General features: G+C 47.1%; 1 protein-coding gene across 1 annotated transcript in view; it reads left to right on the top strand.

The window, feature by feature from the left end:
• The first annotated feature begins 4,025 nt into the window (after positions 1-4,025).
• The window catches only part of Ext2 (exostosin glycosyltransferase 2), a 130,537-nt gene continuing 116,776 nt past the window's right edge, over positions 4,026-17,786 (top strand). The window contains exons 1-3 of the mRNA XM_040745901.1: positions 4,026-4,196; positions 11,179-11,744; positions 13,591-13,680. Coding sequence (XP_040601835.1) covers positions 11,209-11,744; positions 13,591-13,680 — 626 coding nt within the window. The 5' untranslated portion in view covers positions 4,026-4,196; positions 11,179-11,208. The remainder of the gene's footprint in view (positions 4,197-11,178; positions 11,745-13,590; positions 13,681-17,786) is intronic.

The raw sequence follows: 17,786 nt of genomic DNA, 5'->3' as shown, positions 1-17,786 counted from the left end.
CATTGTGTATCAAGATAAAGATTTATTATCTTATTTTATATACACCGTGATTCTTGCATCTGTAGCTTCCTTCATCAGTTCTTGAAAGTTCTCAGCCTTTATTATCAAATATTGCCTTTTCCCCATTCTTCCTCTGTGGTAGTTTGAATGGAATTGGTCTTCATAAACTCACTATTAGGAGGTGTGGTTTTACTGTAGTAGGTGTGGCCTTGCTGGAGGGAGTGTGTCACTGTGGGGACAGGTTTTGAGGTTTCCTATGCTCAATAACCCCCAGTGTCCACTACCTGTTGCTCTGGTCAAGATGTAGCCAGCACTATGTCTACCTGCATGCCGCCATGCTCCCTGTCATGATGATAATGGACTGACCCTCAGAACTGTAAGCCAACGCCTCAATTAAATGTTTTCCTTTGTAAGAGTTGCTATGGTCATGGTGTCTCTTTACAGCAATAGAAACCATAACTAAGACACCCTCTGTCTTAGTTACTTTCCTGTTGCTGAGACAAAACCTGATGACCAAGGCAACTTAGAAAGTGTTTAATTGGCTGTACAATTGCAGAGGGTTACAGTCCATGATAATAGAGCAAAGACATGGCATCAGGAGAGCTCATGTCTTCACCTCCAAGTAGGATGCAGAGACAGAGCTAACTGGGGAAGAAGGACACACCTCCTGTACCAATACCAAATCCTTCCCAAACAGTTCCACCAACTGAGGACCAAGTATTCAAACATATGAGCCTGTGGGGGCCGTTCTCACTGAAACCACCACACCATTTGGAGTCCAATTGGCCATATGACAGACAGACTGGCTGCCCCCCGAGTCTCTTACTCTCTTTTCATATTTTCTTCCCCTTTGCTCTCTCTGCTACAATCTGAGTAATTTACTTTCCACTTTATACAATTTAACAATCCATTCTCTAGCTAGTTATTACCTGCCTTGATCTTTGAATTCTGCATCTTAGATAATGTATCTTTTCCCCCAAAGTGATAAAGATTATTGCCTACGACATTTTTAATTACTGAAACATGGTTGCTTTGTGTGTTGTATGCAGTCATCTCTGTGTCCATAGAGGATTGAGCATGACCCCTTGGGAATACTAAAATCTGCAGATGTTCAAGTCCTGTATAAAAATAGCTTCACCCCTGTGTATAACCCAGGTGTATCCTTCTGTAGACCCCACTTTATTCATTTTTGTTTTGGGGAAAGAGTCTCCCCACCTCCAGTTTCTCAATGCTTTAAAGACATTCTTTATCATTGACAATGTGTAGAGTCACCACTTCATGTCAAGGCATTGGTTTTACTTATCTCATTCTGTAAACAGTGGGTACCCACTGTAAAGCTCAGGCTACCTCCAACTCAAGGGAAACTATCCCTAGCTCCCCTGTATATGTGAATCATCTTTAGATTATGCATAATACACGCAGAACAGAAAATACTATTTGAATGGCTGTAGGTGTGAGAACTATAAACTCTAGTGAATCATTAAGCAAATGTTTAGGAAATTACTACTACTAAAGCTGTTCAGGGTGTTCATCTGTTTACAAAGCTTCTAATAGCACAGGCTCTAAACTTCCTTACTTCTTAGCATTTGTGTGCCTAGACGTGGAGCTGCTCCGTTTTAACCATGTTGAGTGGCAGGACGCTGGCTTTTCCTGATCACTCCTTCTTTACACTGCCTTTGATGCATTTAGGGCTTTTTTCCTCTTTCTGGGTCCTCGTCATCTGTCAAGATCCTAAATATTCTCCAGGACAATGATCCATCCCCAAACAGTTTCACTGTGTAGCCCAAGCTGTCCGTGCAAACTCACCATCCTCCTGCCTCCGTCTCCCAAATGCTAGGCTTACAGTAGTGAGCAGCCACATCTGGCTTGAGATGGTAGCTCTTTCCTGATCTTAGATCTTTCCAATTGCAAATGGCCTCTTTCCTTTCCAGCCTGAAGCATTGTGTTTATATCTTTCTCTGCTACTTTTCACTCTCTGTTTTACATAACTTCACTTGTATGCCTGTTTTAGTCTTAGTTAGCTCTTCCATGAACCTGGAATCTTTTATTCACTCAATAAATACTGAACACTTGCTGTACTGCAGGCACTGTGCAAGCCTAAGGCTATAAAATGTGACCAAGATAAGCAAGGACCCCCAACACATGTGTGGTAGTTTGAATGTAACTGGCCCTCATAATCTCATAGGGAGTAGCACTGTTAGGAGGTGTGGCTTTTGTGGAGTGGGTGTAGCCTTGTTGAAGGAAGTGTGTCACTGTGGAGGCGGGCTTTGAGATTTCCTATGCTCAGGACACTGCTCAGTGTGTCAGTCGACTTCCTGTTGCCCGTCAAGATGTAAGGGGTCTCAGCTCCAGCACCATGTCTGCCTGCACGCTGCCATGCCCCACACCATGATGATAATGGACTGTACTTCTGAAACTGTAAGGGAGCCACCCCAATTAAATGTTTTCTTCATAAGACTTGCTGTGGTTATGGTGTCTTGTCACAACAATAGTAACCCTAACTAAGACAACACGCAACACAGTAAATTCTCATTTAATTTGCCAGTGTGTATCAATGAGTTTTTAAGACATGTTTTAAAATGCACATAAATATAAAGGAAATGGATGAGGAAGAAGACAAAGTCTCCGGGTGCAAATAGCTTCCATTGACCCGCTTTTAAGAAGGAAAACCTTGGGTTGAAGAGGTGAGTTTAATTCCTAGTACCATCAGGCAGTTTACAATTACCTATAGGTCCAAGGGATTCAACGCCCCCTTCTGGCCTCTGCATGTACCTTCATGCTCATTCTCACACAGAGACAAATACATAATAAAAAAGAAAATCTTAAAAGTTATCTTTTAAAAAAGACAAAAGCCAGTGCTCTAGGAATTTGGATGTGGTAATATTGGCCATTAGCCCTGCTGTCACCCATCCAGTTCTCAAATGGGTGTGTTTTTTCTGACTTCAGTAGTGTGTGTGTGTGTGTGTGTGTGTGTGTGTGTGTGTGTGTGTGTGTACTATATGTGTTTGGAGGACAGAGCCACATTCTGTTAGATATGGGGGAAGAAGAATGTGGACAGAAAGTTCTGTCCCTAGATTGTTCGTGTTCCAATCTCCCTAGGTCTATAACAAGGAGATATTAGCCCCAAAATACTGAAACCGTTTCTGGCCGGGAAAACCTTCAGAGATCTCCAGATGCAATAATCTCCGTGGATATAAGTACCAATTCCACTAGGTGGCGCGAAAGTACAACCGAGACCGATATGTATTGGCATTCTGCGGCCAGACCAAGAACTACAGCCCGCAAAGTCAATCCCAGCTTGGGTGGTTTCATCAGTAACATCAGTCACTTTTTGCTATTTTAGACTTGCCGCCTTGTGACAGATGCATGAGATAAAGAGCCTCCATTTCTGCTGCTACAATTACTTCCAAAATTTTTATAACTGCTTCTTGGATTTTTTCCCCAGAAAAATATTATATTTATGCCTAGGCACAAGTATCTACTTTCACATTTCCTCCTGTTTTTTCACAAGCACATTGTACCTAAAAGTGATTGTGCCGTCCTCTTGCTAGGGACCCTGGTTTCTTATCAACCTGTCTTGGAGATATTACCTTGCTGACGGATATGCATCCTCGAATTATTTCCTAATTACTTGCACTGTTTCTCAGTGTTTTATTATTATTAGAAACAGTGTGGTGAGTGTTTCTAGAAGTGGAGAGACTTTCCATAGGGTAAACTGCATAGAAGGTTGGTTGGAATTGCGGGTACAGGGTGTTTTTACACCTTGATGAATACTGCCAAATTGCCCTGTGTGCATGAAAATGCTTTGTATAGTTGGAGTGGTCTCACTACGTAACCCAGGGGAGCCTCACACTATTGGGTGATCCTCTTGTTTTGCTGGGTGCTTGCGTTTTTGACAGTTTTATGTCTGGAGCTTGGTGCCTTTGGCTGTCCGCCCCTTTGAGCCAGGGCTAGGATGCTCGCCTGCGCTGACTCCTCCTGTCCAGCAGGGAGCGCGGCATGACCTCTCCGCATGCGCAGTGTGCGCCGTGCCAGCACCAGAGGCCTGCGCTGCTTTCCCGGCTGCCTCCCGCGGACCTGGTGCTGGCGGCGGCCTCCGGTCTCCACGCGACCCAACACGGGCGGCCGTGGCTCGCGACCCACGGCAAGAGCCGGTGACGGAACGCGGGGCCGAGCGGGAGGCGGCCGGTTCCGAGGTGAGCGCGGCGCGCGGGCCGCCCGGGCGGGCCTCAGGGCTGGGCTCAGGGAGCCCGGGGGCTGCAGGAGCGCCGCAGCGCTGCTTCGAGTCCCCAACTGTGCCCGCTCCCCGGGGCCGGTGCGTCTCGCCAGGACCTCTCTTTTCTGCTGCCACCGAGCGCTTTAGGATTCGAGCCCTCCCGGGGAGGTCTTGCACCTTGGCTCTCCCGGGCCGGTGGCTTCCAGGGACGCGGTGGGGCGGGTGGCCCCTGACCAGGCTTTGAGCGTGGGGCAGGAAGGAGCTCAGGCTAGTTGGGATATGAGTTCCCGATGGTGGAAACAGTAGCCAGTTCTGAGAGTCAGATAATGACTTGGTGTCATTTATTAGGAAGTGCCAGTCTAGAAGCGCCCTTTCTCTTACCTGTCTTGTGGATGTTGTCTTGAGACCGGGACATGTCCGTTTCAATCCTTTTAAATCGACCAAAGGTTCTAAGTCATTGAGCTGAACTTTGTGTGTTCCAGAGCTCAAGGCTATTCATCGTAATAAAACACACGCTTGGTTTTCACCGCAATCGCTTTCCCTGACTTAAGCCTCCTAGTTGCACTAGCCTATGCTGACGGTTAGTCATTGAGGAACCAGGCTGCTGGCCCTGAACCCCCAACCTTTGGGTTCTGTTGTGGAGCACTGTGGGTTCTTAGCCTTGCCGTTGACCCTTTTCCACTGTAGGAGGTTCAGAAGTTTGTCACACCGCTCTGTCAGGAAGATGAAGTAAGACTGAATAAATGAACACATGTGAAGTGCTTCACACAGATGTGTGGAGTAAGTGCTCAGAGACTTAACGTATTCACTGTGGTGCAGTTGCCTTAGTCAGACGGGGTCTTTATAGTAGAAACTGGCTTTAGAGATAGTTAGCCACACTGGAATTTTAATTACTGTCCTGTCAGGCAAGGTTGTGCATTGAGAGCTTGTGTCTGTTTGCCCACTCTTTTCAGAAGAGTTAGGCTAAGTGTAGTGTAGCAGTAGCCCTGGGAGTTCAGGAGGCAGGACATCTCCAAGAAGCCTAAGAGGACAAGAAAATCGAGACTTGGAACATTGGGCTGAGTGGCTTGGCTGTAACCTGCGGCTTGGAAAAGAAGTGGTTCCAGCCAGTGTTAGGAATAAGCGGTTCCAGGAACGAGTGTCTCAGCTGATGGTAGGTGGGTGTCACAGGCTTGCCCAGTGACTCAGTGCTCCACTGCAGGATGGATGGTTCCAGCATTTTTTTTTTGAGGGGAGGAGTTTGGTGGGTTTGAAGGATAATAGTTTGTAGGGTCTGCATTGAAATTCTCGTTGTGATCCAGGTTGTGGTGTGGGAATGGGCAGTCAGAAGAACTGCCCCACCTAGGTGCATGGACTGCTTTAGCTTAGACATGCTTATGCAGGATTCCGCACAGGCTAATCAGGGCTGGGCTATGTGGAGGATACAGCTTGGCTGGTAGAGTTCCCAGCATGCATGAGGCCCTGAAGTGGCTCTCCAGTGCCCCATGAACTGGCGCAGGGGTGCATGCCTGCAATCCTGGCACTCAGGAGGTGAGATCAGGATGACAACTTCCTGACCAGCCGGGATTAATTCATTAATTACTTTATTACTTATTTTTATTTTATATGTGAATGTTTTGCTTACTTTTAATCATGTATGTGTACAGTGTGCGTGTAGTGCCTGCAGAGGCCAGAAGAGGGCATCAGATCCCCAGGACCTGAAGTAACATAATTGTGGGTGCTGGTTGTTGCTATTCTTTTTACTATATTGCTGGGCACCTAGCAATGCTCAGCCAGCACTCTGCTACTGGGCTGTAGCCCTGTTGCCATTCACCCCCCCTCCAGCCTCCGTTTATTTTATTTTGGGTGTTTGTTCTGACCCAAGTGCTTGCTACGTCCTCAGCTTTATTTCTCAGAATTGGTGTAGACATTGGGTATTGAACTAGCCTGTGAGGGCTTCCTTAAGCCGGGAGGAGTGTTCTGTCTAGGCTGGCCTTGGGTTGCTGTGCCTCAGCTCCCTGTCAGCTGGGTGGCCCTGAGGCGTGTTCTGTCTGAATCTTCAGGCCTCTTAGCAGAAATAAGTTGTTTGCCCAGCTCAGTGATTAGCCAGCTCCATCATCACCATTCCCTTTTCTGGCTTCTCTCTGGGTTTTCTGGAGTCTTCTCCTGCCAGCCACGTGTGCTCCTGCTGTTTTTCTTAGGTTGGCAGAGCACAGACCATGCTAGTGGATCTAGAAGCCGCCCTAGCAAACAGCGCTGAGACCTCCTTGCCCACTCTCAGCTGGCAGCAAGGACCTCTTCAGCAGTATAAAGCAAGGCACCAGTAACTCCTGTACTCCAGTGGAACAGCTGTAGGACTCCTACTGTGGCAGCTTGGGGTGAGATCCGGTAGGAGGGAGGCAGCCCCAGCATGGTGGCTACAGCTCTTGAGTGGGTATTGTTGTTTGCTGCAGCTACGGGTGACAAACCACGAACCACAAAACTCAACTAAACCCACGTGGAGTTTATTGGGGAAAGGGAGCAATGGGAGGGGTAGGTGTTGGCTTGCAAGTATGTACAGAGTCCTTATGCAGCCACGTCACCTGCGATGTAGCCACGCAACACAGGGCCCTTTGAGCTGTCTAAGTATCTGCTTGAATGCCAATTGTCAGTTGTCAGGGGGTGGGGTCAGCATAATGCCAGGATATCAGCAGGTATGGCCTGTGGTGATGGAAGGATAGTAGCACTGGCTGCCTTTTGGCATCTTCCTTAAGAGGCTGCAGAGCAGGGAATGCTAGGTTCTGGGCGGCCACATGCCAACTCAGGGCATATCATGAAACTTGAGAGGTTCCATGGCAGTGTGTCCTGCAGCTGGGCGCAGACATGATGATTGTACTAGAGTTGAGTCATCATCGTGGTGAAACTTCCAAGGAAGTGCACAGCCTTGGCATCTGTGGCCAAGGCCACCAGTGGGAAAAATGCAGGGATGGAGAAACTGGGGACACTGAGAACTTTGATTCTCGGGATTCCCAGACCCTCAGGGCTGGCAGCAGGTCTTTGAGGCAGAGGAATAAACACGTAGAGGAGAGCTGCTGTGACCAGCCTAGCCTGTGCAGAGCCACCCCGGGGCAGCTGCGTTGCCCAACATGGCCTGTCTGCTTCAGGATCTGCCTCTGCCTTCTCTGATTCCAGTTTTCCCTAAGTGGAGAGTCTTCAGATGTCTGTGGCTGCAGGACCTGGCTGTGTGCTCCAACAGCAGCTGGGGGAAGTGTGTGGAGTGGAGGGCTATAAAACTGGATATTCAGGGTGTGGAGATGGGTGTATTCTCTCATGACCCAGGGTTAATGACCTGTCAGGATAATGGGAGCTGGCCCTAACATGCGCCTGGACAGGCTTGAAGCTTGGATGCAGCCATGACCTAAATCACTGGTTCTCATCCTGGGTGAGTTCATTGTCCTCACAGGTATTTGGCAATGTCTGGATATACTCTTGGTGGTTACAGTTAGAGGCCTGGCTGAGGGTGCTACCAAAGCAGTTATGATCTGTATAATAGCTTCCCAGTGAGACAGTTACCTGACTTAGAATGTTAGTAGAAGCCACAGCCGGAAACTCTGGCCTACATAAATGAGGGGACATATCAGGACTGCCGTGGCAGAGTGTTGAAGAAGCCATTGGGAGGTCAGGAAGGCAGATAGCTTAGATAGGTTGTTACTTGAGGCCAGAGACAGCACCGCTTGCTCTACCTCTGGGGGAGTTCACTCTTTTCACTCTGAGAATATGGAATGGCCAGGGAGGGGCTGGCACTGAGAAGCAAGTTCAGCACTGCCCTCCTGCAGGCTGGGATTGTCTTTCATGGTAACAAGGAACTGAGTTTCCTAGTTCATGAGAAAGGTAGAGTTCTGTAGTGGCAGTGACCAGTGGTGTCCTTAGCCACAGACAGCAAGACAGACATGGTATCCATAGTGGCTGTCAAGCAGGGGTGGGTGTGGGTGGGGAGGTGTTACTCAGCAAGGCTGTCTTGATCCACTGTGCTGTGACGAGGGTCCTAGGAGCAGTGTAGATGGCCAGCCAGCTCAGACACTGCCTCGTGTGTGTGTGTGTGTGTGTGTGTGTGTATGTATGTGTGTGTGTGTGTCCATGTCCTTTCTTTTGATTTTGCTGGTGTGAGATTATTTATTTCCCATGTTTTCTTAGGTGTAGTTAACCTCCCTGGTGTAGAGTTTTCCTTCTGGCACCTTCTGTAGGGCTGAATTTATAGATAGATTGTTTATATTTGACCTTGTCATAGAGTGTCTTGATTTCTCCATCCATGGTGATTGAAAGTTTTGCTAGATATAGTAGTCTGGGCTGGCATCTGTGATCTTTTACAGTCTGTAGGACATCTGTCCAGGCCCTTATGGTTTTTAGAGTCTCCATTGAGAAGCCAAGTGTAATTCTAATAGTCTGCCTTTATATGTTACTTGGCCTCAGAGATGTGAGTGAAGTCACTTCTAACATTCCCTCTTACCTGGGCTGGCCGTGACTGCAATTGCAATATTCAAGGTTGGGAAATCTTCCAGTATGTGGAGTGATGGAGGGGGGTGGCGCTCTATTTAGCCAAAGTGAAAATGACTGATAAGCCTGCTGAGGACTTCTAGGTCCCACTGTACTCGAAATTCCCCTGGCAGATCAGTATAAAAGGGCCCTCTGTAGATTGGGGCTTGCACATGAAATGCTAACATGGCTCATTGCAATCCCTGGCCAGTCTATAGCAGCCACCCATCACATTCCAGGCTGTGTACCTGGGCGTGAGCTGTGGGAAGGGGCCTGGTAAGCACACTGTGTCATGGCCTGCAGGGCAAGTGTGCCTGTCCTAGTCAGGGTACTGTGACCAAACACAAGTTTGGGAGGAAGGGTTTATTTCACTCACAGTTTCATATAACAGTTTGTCATCAAACACCATGAGGGCAGGAAACTCAAATAGGACTGGAACCTGGCGGCAGGAACTGATGCAGAGGCCATGAAGGGGAGCTGGTTCCTGGCTTGCTCAGCCTGTCTCTTATAGAACCCAGGACCACCAGCCCAGGGATGGTACCACCTACAATGGATGGACCCTACCTCATCAATCACTAATTTAGAAACTGCCTTGCAGCTGACTTTTATGGAGGCATTTTCTCAATTAATGTTCTGTCTGTTCAGATGACTCTAGTTTGTGTGTCAAGTTGACTCAGACTAGCCATGTAGTTGACATATACTGCCTTTTTAGCTGAGCACCGAATGGTTTCTTTTCTGTCACTGTCCTTGATACTTACTGATTTTTCTGCTGATCACGAAAACTCAGTGGCTTAGAGTGACAGTGAGCATGCAGGCCTTGATGGGGACAGTGTGGATGTCTGAGGGTACCATCTGCTGGTTGCTCAAATGCCTGTGTAGTAAGAGTTCCCAAGAGAATAGCTGCAGAACAGGTTTTTTTTTTGAGGGACAAACTTGAAGTCTCAGAATGTCCTCTGTGCAAGTGATGGACCATGGGGACTTGCAGGGAAGGGACAGGGCTTCTGCTCTTGGGTGGCAAAGTGCTTCTGTGCATATTCATGGGCGGGAGGAGCTTCTGTGCATATTCATGGGCGGGAGGAGCTTCTGTGCATATTCATGGACGGGAGGAGCTCTGTGCATATTCATGGGTGGGAGGAGCTTCTGTGCATATTCATGGTGGGAGGAGCTTCTGTGCATATTCATGGTGGGAGGAGCTTCTGTGCATATTCATGGGTGGGAGGAGCTTCTGTGCATATTCATGGGTGGGAGGAGCTGCTGTGCATATTCATGGGTGGGAGGAGCTGCTGTGCATATTCATGGGTGGGAGGAGCTGCTGGCATCTGGATTGACCACACACTCTTTTTCTCTGTCCCTTCTCTTTCCCCATCCTCCCTCTTCCCCCTACTGTGGCTCTCTTACTCAGCTCACTTGTATAATCTTTTCGTTGAAATGGACCAGCCTTTACTTTCATTATAAGATACCAACATGTGTCAGATTTAAAGCTGGAGGCTGTTCTTCTGTGATGCCCCTCATCTGCCTCCACACTTTGCATCCCTTGGCTTCGTCTTCTCCCCCTCACTAGGCTGGAGGCTCTTCCAGCTAGGCTCAGCTTTGTCCCGCCACAATATCTGGTAGAGGCTCAATGGTTGTTTATTAGTGAGTGAATGAATGAAAACCGATTTTTAGAGCTACAGAGCATCATTTTGGTCCAGGTAAACCATCACTTTAGGTCAGGTGAATGTTTCAAAATAAATATCTGTAGTTATTTTGTTTTAGAATTTTCTTCTTTGGTCAGTACCTCCTACCCAGGACCCAACATTCCCTAGCTTATGCTCAAGTAAATATACATAGGGTTGGGGCTGGAGGGATGGCTGAACAGTTAAAAGCACTGGTTGCTCCTCCAGGGAACCCATGTTACATTCCCAGCATGTACACTGAAGTTCACAACTGTCTGTAACTCCAGTCCCAGGCATCCAATGCCCCTTTCTGGCCTCCATGGGCACCAGGCACACACATGGTGCACAGGCATATGTACAGGCAAAATATTTATGCAGAAAATGGATTAATTTAAAAGGCATAGCTATAATTTTATGTTATATATTGACATATATCTTATATATAGCATTAAATATGAAATAAATTTTATTCTCTATATTAAAATACTTATTTGCATACATTAGAAGTATCAAATATCCTAGTCGTCTTGGTACACCATGTAAGGGAAACAGGTAAGTATATTAGAGCTAGGTGTGGTGCCCTGTGCTCATAATCACAGTTTTAGGGACATGGAGGCGGGAGGATCGGAAGTTTAAGGCCATCATTGACTACATAGCAAGTTCAGGGCCAGCCTGAGCTATGTGAGACCTTGTTTTGGAAAAAAAGAGAGAGAGGAATTAAATAAACATATTAAAAGTTGAATAGTCCAATCCTTTCAGGGTATTGCTTGTCATCCTAAACATTTGCTTTTTCCCATTTTTGTCTTTGGTGACCAGGCGTGTGAGGAAGAGGCTATCTGTGTCATTATGTGTGCGTCAGTCAAGTACAATATTCGGGGTCCCGCCCTCATCCCAAGGATGAAGACCAAACACCGGTTCTACTATGTCACCCTCTTCTCCATTGTCCTCCTGGGTCTTATTGCCACAGGCGTGTTTCAGTTCTGGCCCCACTCCATCGAGTCCTCTGGTGACGGGGGTGTGGAGAAACGTAGCATCAGGGAAGTGCCTGTGGTCAGGTTGCCAGCTGCCAGCCCTATCCCAGAGCGGGGGGACCTCAGCTGTAGAATGCACACGTGTTTCGATGTCTACCGATGTGGCTTCAACCCAAAGAACAAAATCAAGGTGTACATCTATCCCCTGAAAAAGTACGTGGATGATGCAGGTGTCCCAGTGAGCAGCACCATCTCCCGGGAGTACAACGAACTGTTAGCGGCTATTTCAGACAGTGACTACTACACGGATGACATCAGCCGGGCCTGTCTGTTTGTCCCCTCCATTGATGTGCTGAACCAAAGCCCCCTTCGCATCAAGGAGACAGCACAGGCCCTGGCCCAGCTTTCCAGGTACCTGACACCTAGGCACCAGAGCCCAAGGCATGATCTAAGGGAAGGGGAGAGGCAGGCTCATGTCTCCCGTTGACTTGACCCCAGATGCTTCGGCTCCCAAGTGTGTGAGTGACTGATGTGTGGCAGGAGGGCTGTGAGTGTCAGGCTTGGGGCTGTCATTCGGCTGCTGCTGTGGTGGCCTGTGTCTTCGTGGACTTTAGAACTAAGGGGGGGCTCTCCTCCTGTGCTTCTCCTTGTAGATTAAAATGCACGGCCTCCTACCCCAGGATCTCAGGCCATTCTGTTTACTGTGAAAAGCCTCAAAAGGCGGCTCAGCAAAAGGAATGTAAGATTTATTCCATACTCTGCCTATAAGCAGTAACTACTATCACTGTTTCAATGGGATTATCCAATCTTTTTTTTTGTATGACATTTCCACGTGTGTACAGTTATAAGCTTTTTTTGTTCAGAAATGTCATAATGTAATCATACTCCAAAGAAGCCTCATTTCTTATAATGCATTGTGCATATATTTCCAAATAATGTAACACACACAGGCATGCTGTGCACGCACACAGACACACACACACATACACACACACATACACAGACACACACACACACAGACACACACACAGACACAGACACACACACATACACAGACACACACAGACACATACACAGACACACACAGACACAGACACAGACACACACATACACACACACATACACAGACACACACACACATACACAGACACACACAGACACATACACAGACACACACAGACACAGACACACACACACAGACACACATACACAGACACACACACACATACACAGACACACACACACATACACAGACACACACACACATACACAGACACACACAGACACACACACACAGACACACACACACAGACACACACACACACAGACACACACACACATACACACACACAGACACTCACACACACACACACACGATGTCTATGCAAAGGCTAGAGATTGGATTGGATATCTTTATTACCCTCTTCCTTGTTTTTTGAGTCAGGTTTCTCACTACACCTGGAGCCTGCCCATTTGGCCAGTGAGCCTGGGGCCCTCCTATCTCTGCCTCCCCAGCAGTGGGGGTGCAGACATGCTCCATTGCACTGGCTTTTATAGAGGTTCTGGGAATTGAACTCAGGCCCTCATGCTTGTATAGCAAGCACGTTACTGAGTCGTCTCCCTGGCCCCTCATGTTCTTTTTAATATAATTTTGAAGGTTGTGTACCATTCCATTTTATGGATGTTATGTAATACATTTAATCAGCTGCCTGTAATTTGTTTACTATTGTTTCTTCTAGATTTTTATTTATTTAAATGTGTATGGACTTTCTGCCTACATGTATGTCTGTGTAACGTGTGAATGCTTGGTGTTCTCAGACCAGAAGAGGGCATTGGATCATCTGGAACTGGAGTTATAGATGGTTGTGAGCCATCATGTGAGTGCTAGGATTAGAATCTGGGTCCTCTGGAAGAGCAAGCAGTCAGTACTCCTAACCACTCATTTGCTTCTTGAGCATTTAGGTACATTTCAGGTTCTTTGTTTTTTTATGTTTAAGTGATCAGAAATGGTTGTGTAGCAGATGAACTGGAAGTACACATCTTTCCAGTTTTTCAGGTTTTTTTTTTTTTAACCTGTTGTCCCTTTGGGTTTTTAGAAGTTTCTTTGCACTTATAAGGTCGTGCTGTTGTGACCTGTGTCCCAGCAGGTGGCACTGTTGCAGGCTTGGGCTACTTGCTCATGTGGTTCAGTGTCATCTTACACTCATTTCTCCATGGTTGAAGTGTGGATTCTCTTAGTTCTTTGCTTTCTCAATAGGTGGGATCGAGGAACAAATCACCTGCTGTTCAACATGTTGCCTGGAGGTCCCCCAGATTACAACACTGCCCTGGATGTCCCCAGAGACAGGTGAGCATTTGGGAGGTTGTCCCATGATGGATTTCTGAGGATTAGGTAAGTTAAATAGGAATCTTTTATTCCTATGAAATTAGGTTCCTAGACGGGTGTGGTGGTACACACCTTTAATCCCAGCACTTGGAATGCAGAGGCAGGGAATCTTTGAGTTTGAGGCCAGCCCAGTCTATGGAGCAAGTTCCAAAACAGTCAGGCCTACACAGAGAAACCCTGTCTTACAATAAACGAATACAAAATAGGAGTTTGAGGCCAATCTGGTCTATACAGCAAGTTCCAGGTCAGCCAGGGCTACACAGAGAAACCCTATCTTACAGTAGATAGATAGATAGATAGATAGATAGATAGATAGATAGATAGATAGATAGATGAGAAAGAAAGAAAGGAATTAGGTTCCTGAACCTTCTGGAATATATTTTATGATCAGAATTGTTTATTAAGCTAGAAAACCCTCTAAGGCATTTCCCTCAAGTCAGAAAAGCGGAAGCTGTTTAAAACTATGGAAATAGTTGGAGCCGGGGTCCTGGGACAGCTCTAAGAACTACCTTGTTTTCTTAGTCTGGGCTTGTGTTAGTTTCAAGTGTAGCATCCAGGTCCCAAGCCAGCTAGGTTCAGGATAATGGTGTCCATCCATGCCTTCTTAATTGGGGCTCATTTGCCAACAGTGGTCCTGTAGCATCTGAGAGGAGGGGGTGGATGTGTAGAGGCACCTGAAGCCAAAGTGCCCAGGGCATCATTGCCTGTGTTTTGGTCAGCCAGTTTCTCCCTCTTCTCCCTGTTTTCTTCCCATTTTACCTTTCATCCTCCCTCACCTCCCCTTTGTTTCCTCCCTCTGGTAAAGCTTACTGAACAGGGAGAAGGGGGGAGAGGTGACCAGCGGTTTTGTTCCTGACTCTGAGCTCTCTCGGTACACTTCCCTGCCCTTTCATGCATCGGTTTACTTACATTAGCCTGAGGCTCCTGGAAAATTCCAGAATAAGGTGTTGGGCTTGTCACTTCTGTTAGTGTTTGGTTTACAGCTTTGAGGAAAACAGAAAGTCCAGCTCCAGCTCAGGGTAGTGTTCAGGTTGCAGGAGGCTTACAAGAGTGTGTGGGCACATTCATTTATTCCAGTCTTGTAAGATGATGCTGAACTTGGATCAGTATTACTGACAGAGGTCTCATCTTGAGACCAGCTGTCTTCCCAGAGGCTAAGGTTATCATCCATGGAAATATACACTGTGTCATATGTCTGTCCAGGTGGCTGATCGGAATCTTCTGTGTTTTAAGTGGGTATCTCAAGTCAGTTTTGAGTATGGCAATAGGATGATCACTAGAAGACACATAATAATGTAGAGAGTCCTGTGGACAGCAGAGGGCAGTGGGGCACATAGACATAGAGTCCTGTGGACAGCAGAGGGCAGTGTGGCACACAGACAGAGAGTCCTGTGGACAGCAGAGGGCAATGTGGCACACAGACATAGAGCCCTGTGGACAGCAGAGGGCAGTGTGGCACACAGACATAAAGAGTCCTGTGGACAGCAGAGGGCAGTGTGGCACACAGACATACAGTCCTGTGGACAGCAGAGGGCAATGTGGCACACAGACATAGAGTCCTGTGGACAGCAGAGGGCAGTGTGGCACACAGACATAGAGTCCTGTGGACAGCAGAGGGCAGTGTGGCACGCAAGCCTGTGCAAGCACTTCACCAGGCAATACCTGACTCGCCTCCTGACTGAGCTGCTTTTATAGACACTCAGACAAAAGTAGAAATTTTTAAGGAAGGAAAAGGAAGGGTAATCAAATTCCAAGGTTGTAGAATTGAGAAAACTATTATCACATAAACATTAAGGGTATGATTGCTCCCACTGGCATTAAAATTAAACAGGCTTTGTGTATGTGGATCAGGACCCTCACTGATGCCCAAATAGTTGTTGATGTTCTAAGAGAGGGAAGGAGCAGTTGGGGTGCAGTGTCTACCCCTCCTGTTTGGGGTGTGCTTTCAGAAGGCTCATTCTGTAGACTGAGCTGGCATGGAGCCTGGTTGGCCTTGAATTCATAGTGATCCATTGCTGCCTGTCTGCTGAGTGCTGGGATTTAAGGCATGCGCCACACTGCCTGTCTGCTTGTAAGGTATTTTGCTTAAAGAAATGGAAAGATCTGAACTGAATTAGAATCTAGGGCCTTCAGCATGCTAAGCAAGTGATCCACCACTGAGCTGTATTCCAAACATTAAATGTATCTTTTATGCTGCTTGTTTCCTGTTTCCCTTAGAACTTCTAGGAACCGTATATGTAACACATAGATGCTTTGCACAAGAGTTGGACCACATGCAAATATGTAAGGAATCAAACTGAACAGTGTGTTCCTTTCAGTTTCACTCCAGAGAGGGGGAGACACAGAGAGACACACAGAGCGAGGCCTTTACTGTTAGAATAGTGTCTCAGTTTTGTTTCCTGTTCCTGTGATGAGCACCCTGACAGAGAGCTTTGGGGAGCTGGCGTTTCTGGGTTTGTTTGGCTTCAGTCCATCATGGCAGGCATCAAGAGGAGTGTGAGTCGGACAGTCACATCCGCAGGGAAGAGCAGCGAGAAGGGTTCATGCTTACTTGTCTTGCTTGCTCTGCTCTTGTTCAGTGCACACCCTCACCCAGGGAACAACAGCGGCGTCTGCTTGTTGATCGGTCTTCCCTCGTAAGACAGCATAATTAAGATAACCTCCTCTCCTCCAGACATGCCCACACGCCAGCCTAATCTAGAAAATCCCTTGATAAAAATCCTTTCCAGGTGATTGCACATTGTGCCAAGTTGACACAACTATTTTGTTTTTTTCCAGTCCTTCCCTCCATGAGTACACACACACACACACACACACACACACACACACACACACACACACAGAGAGAGAGAGAGAGTGTTTAACTTTAGTGGGAACGATGTTAATGTTAATTTTCTCAGGTATGTTCTAGAATATTACTACCTTGGATTTTCATTAACCTTTCTTTGACTATGTCTTGTACATGTTTCTGCTGTGATGTGGGTATGTATATTCATTTATTTGAACTTGTTAGGGAAACTTTAATACTATACAAGGGAAGAGGGGTATAGCACAGTGAACTCTATATCCCCAGCCTCATCTCCATCACCTCCTGGCCAGTCTTGGTCCATCTGTTCTGAATGTATCCCCCTCCCCAATTATCTAGAAGCAAATTCTAGACCTCATAGCATTACATGTGCTAACATTCCTGTGTGGATCTCCGCATTAAGTCTAACACTGTTATCATACCTAAAACATTAACAGTGCTTAGAAAAAGATTTATTTTTATCTAAGTATGCCTGCATGAGTTTGTGTGCACCTTATGTGAGTAGGTTCCCTTGGAGGCCAGAGGACATGGGACCCCCTGAAACTGAAGTTACTGACAATTGTGGATGTTGAGACCTGAACCCTGGTCTGCTGTAAGAACAGTAAGCACTCCTAACTGCAGAGCCGTCTCTCTAGCCATATAGTATTTTTTGGTGGTGTTTTTGAGACACCCCCCCCCGTACAGGCTAACCTCACACAATGTGCACCTGCAGGTTTCTGAGCTGAGATTACAGATATGTGCCACTGTGCTTTGTTAAACAATTTTTCTTTTTCATTGCTGTTTTGCTTGTTTGGTTGTTTTTGACAGAGTCTCATTAAGGAGACCAGGCTGGCCTTGAACTCACAAAGATCTGCCAGTCTCTGCCTTCCCAGTGCTGGGATTAAAGGCATGTGCCACGCCACAATATGCTCAACAATACTTCTTTAAGTAAGCTGATAAACTGCTGGGGGCTGTGTTTGGCACTGTGAGTGCTCAGCAGTGGGGGAGGCCTGTGAGCAGCTTGTGTGCATGGGAGTCAGGAGGGTGGTGGGAGCCAGGCTCAGCATTGGTGACAGAGGAGCCTCCTAGAGTCAGGAAGCCCTGGGTAGCCCTGTGCTGGAGACCTTACCTAGTCACCCCTTGGTTTGCCATTGGCAGTATCACCAACTCAGATCTCCTGGGCACAAGTGTTCGATTCCATCTCTGGTGGAACAGTTTGGGGATCTGTGACGGGAAAACAGAATGCCCTGCTCAGAAATTTGCTCTGCAGTCGATGTGAAGC

Source organism: Mesocricetus auratus, unplaced genomic scaffold (genome assembly GCF_017639785.1).
Source record: "Mesocricetus auratus isolate SY011 unplaced genomic scaffold, BCM_Maur_2.0 Super-Scaffold_100004, whole genome shotgun sequence".
Lineage (NCBI taxonomy): Eukaryota > Metazoa > Chordata > Mammalia > Rodentia > Cricetidae > Mesocricetus > Mesocricetus auratus.
This window is presented reverse-complemented; position numbering and strand designations above follow the sequence as displayed.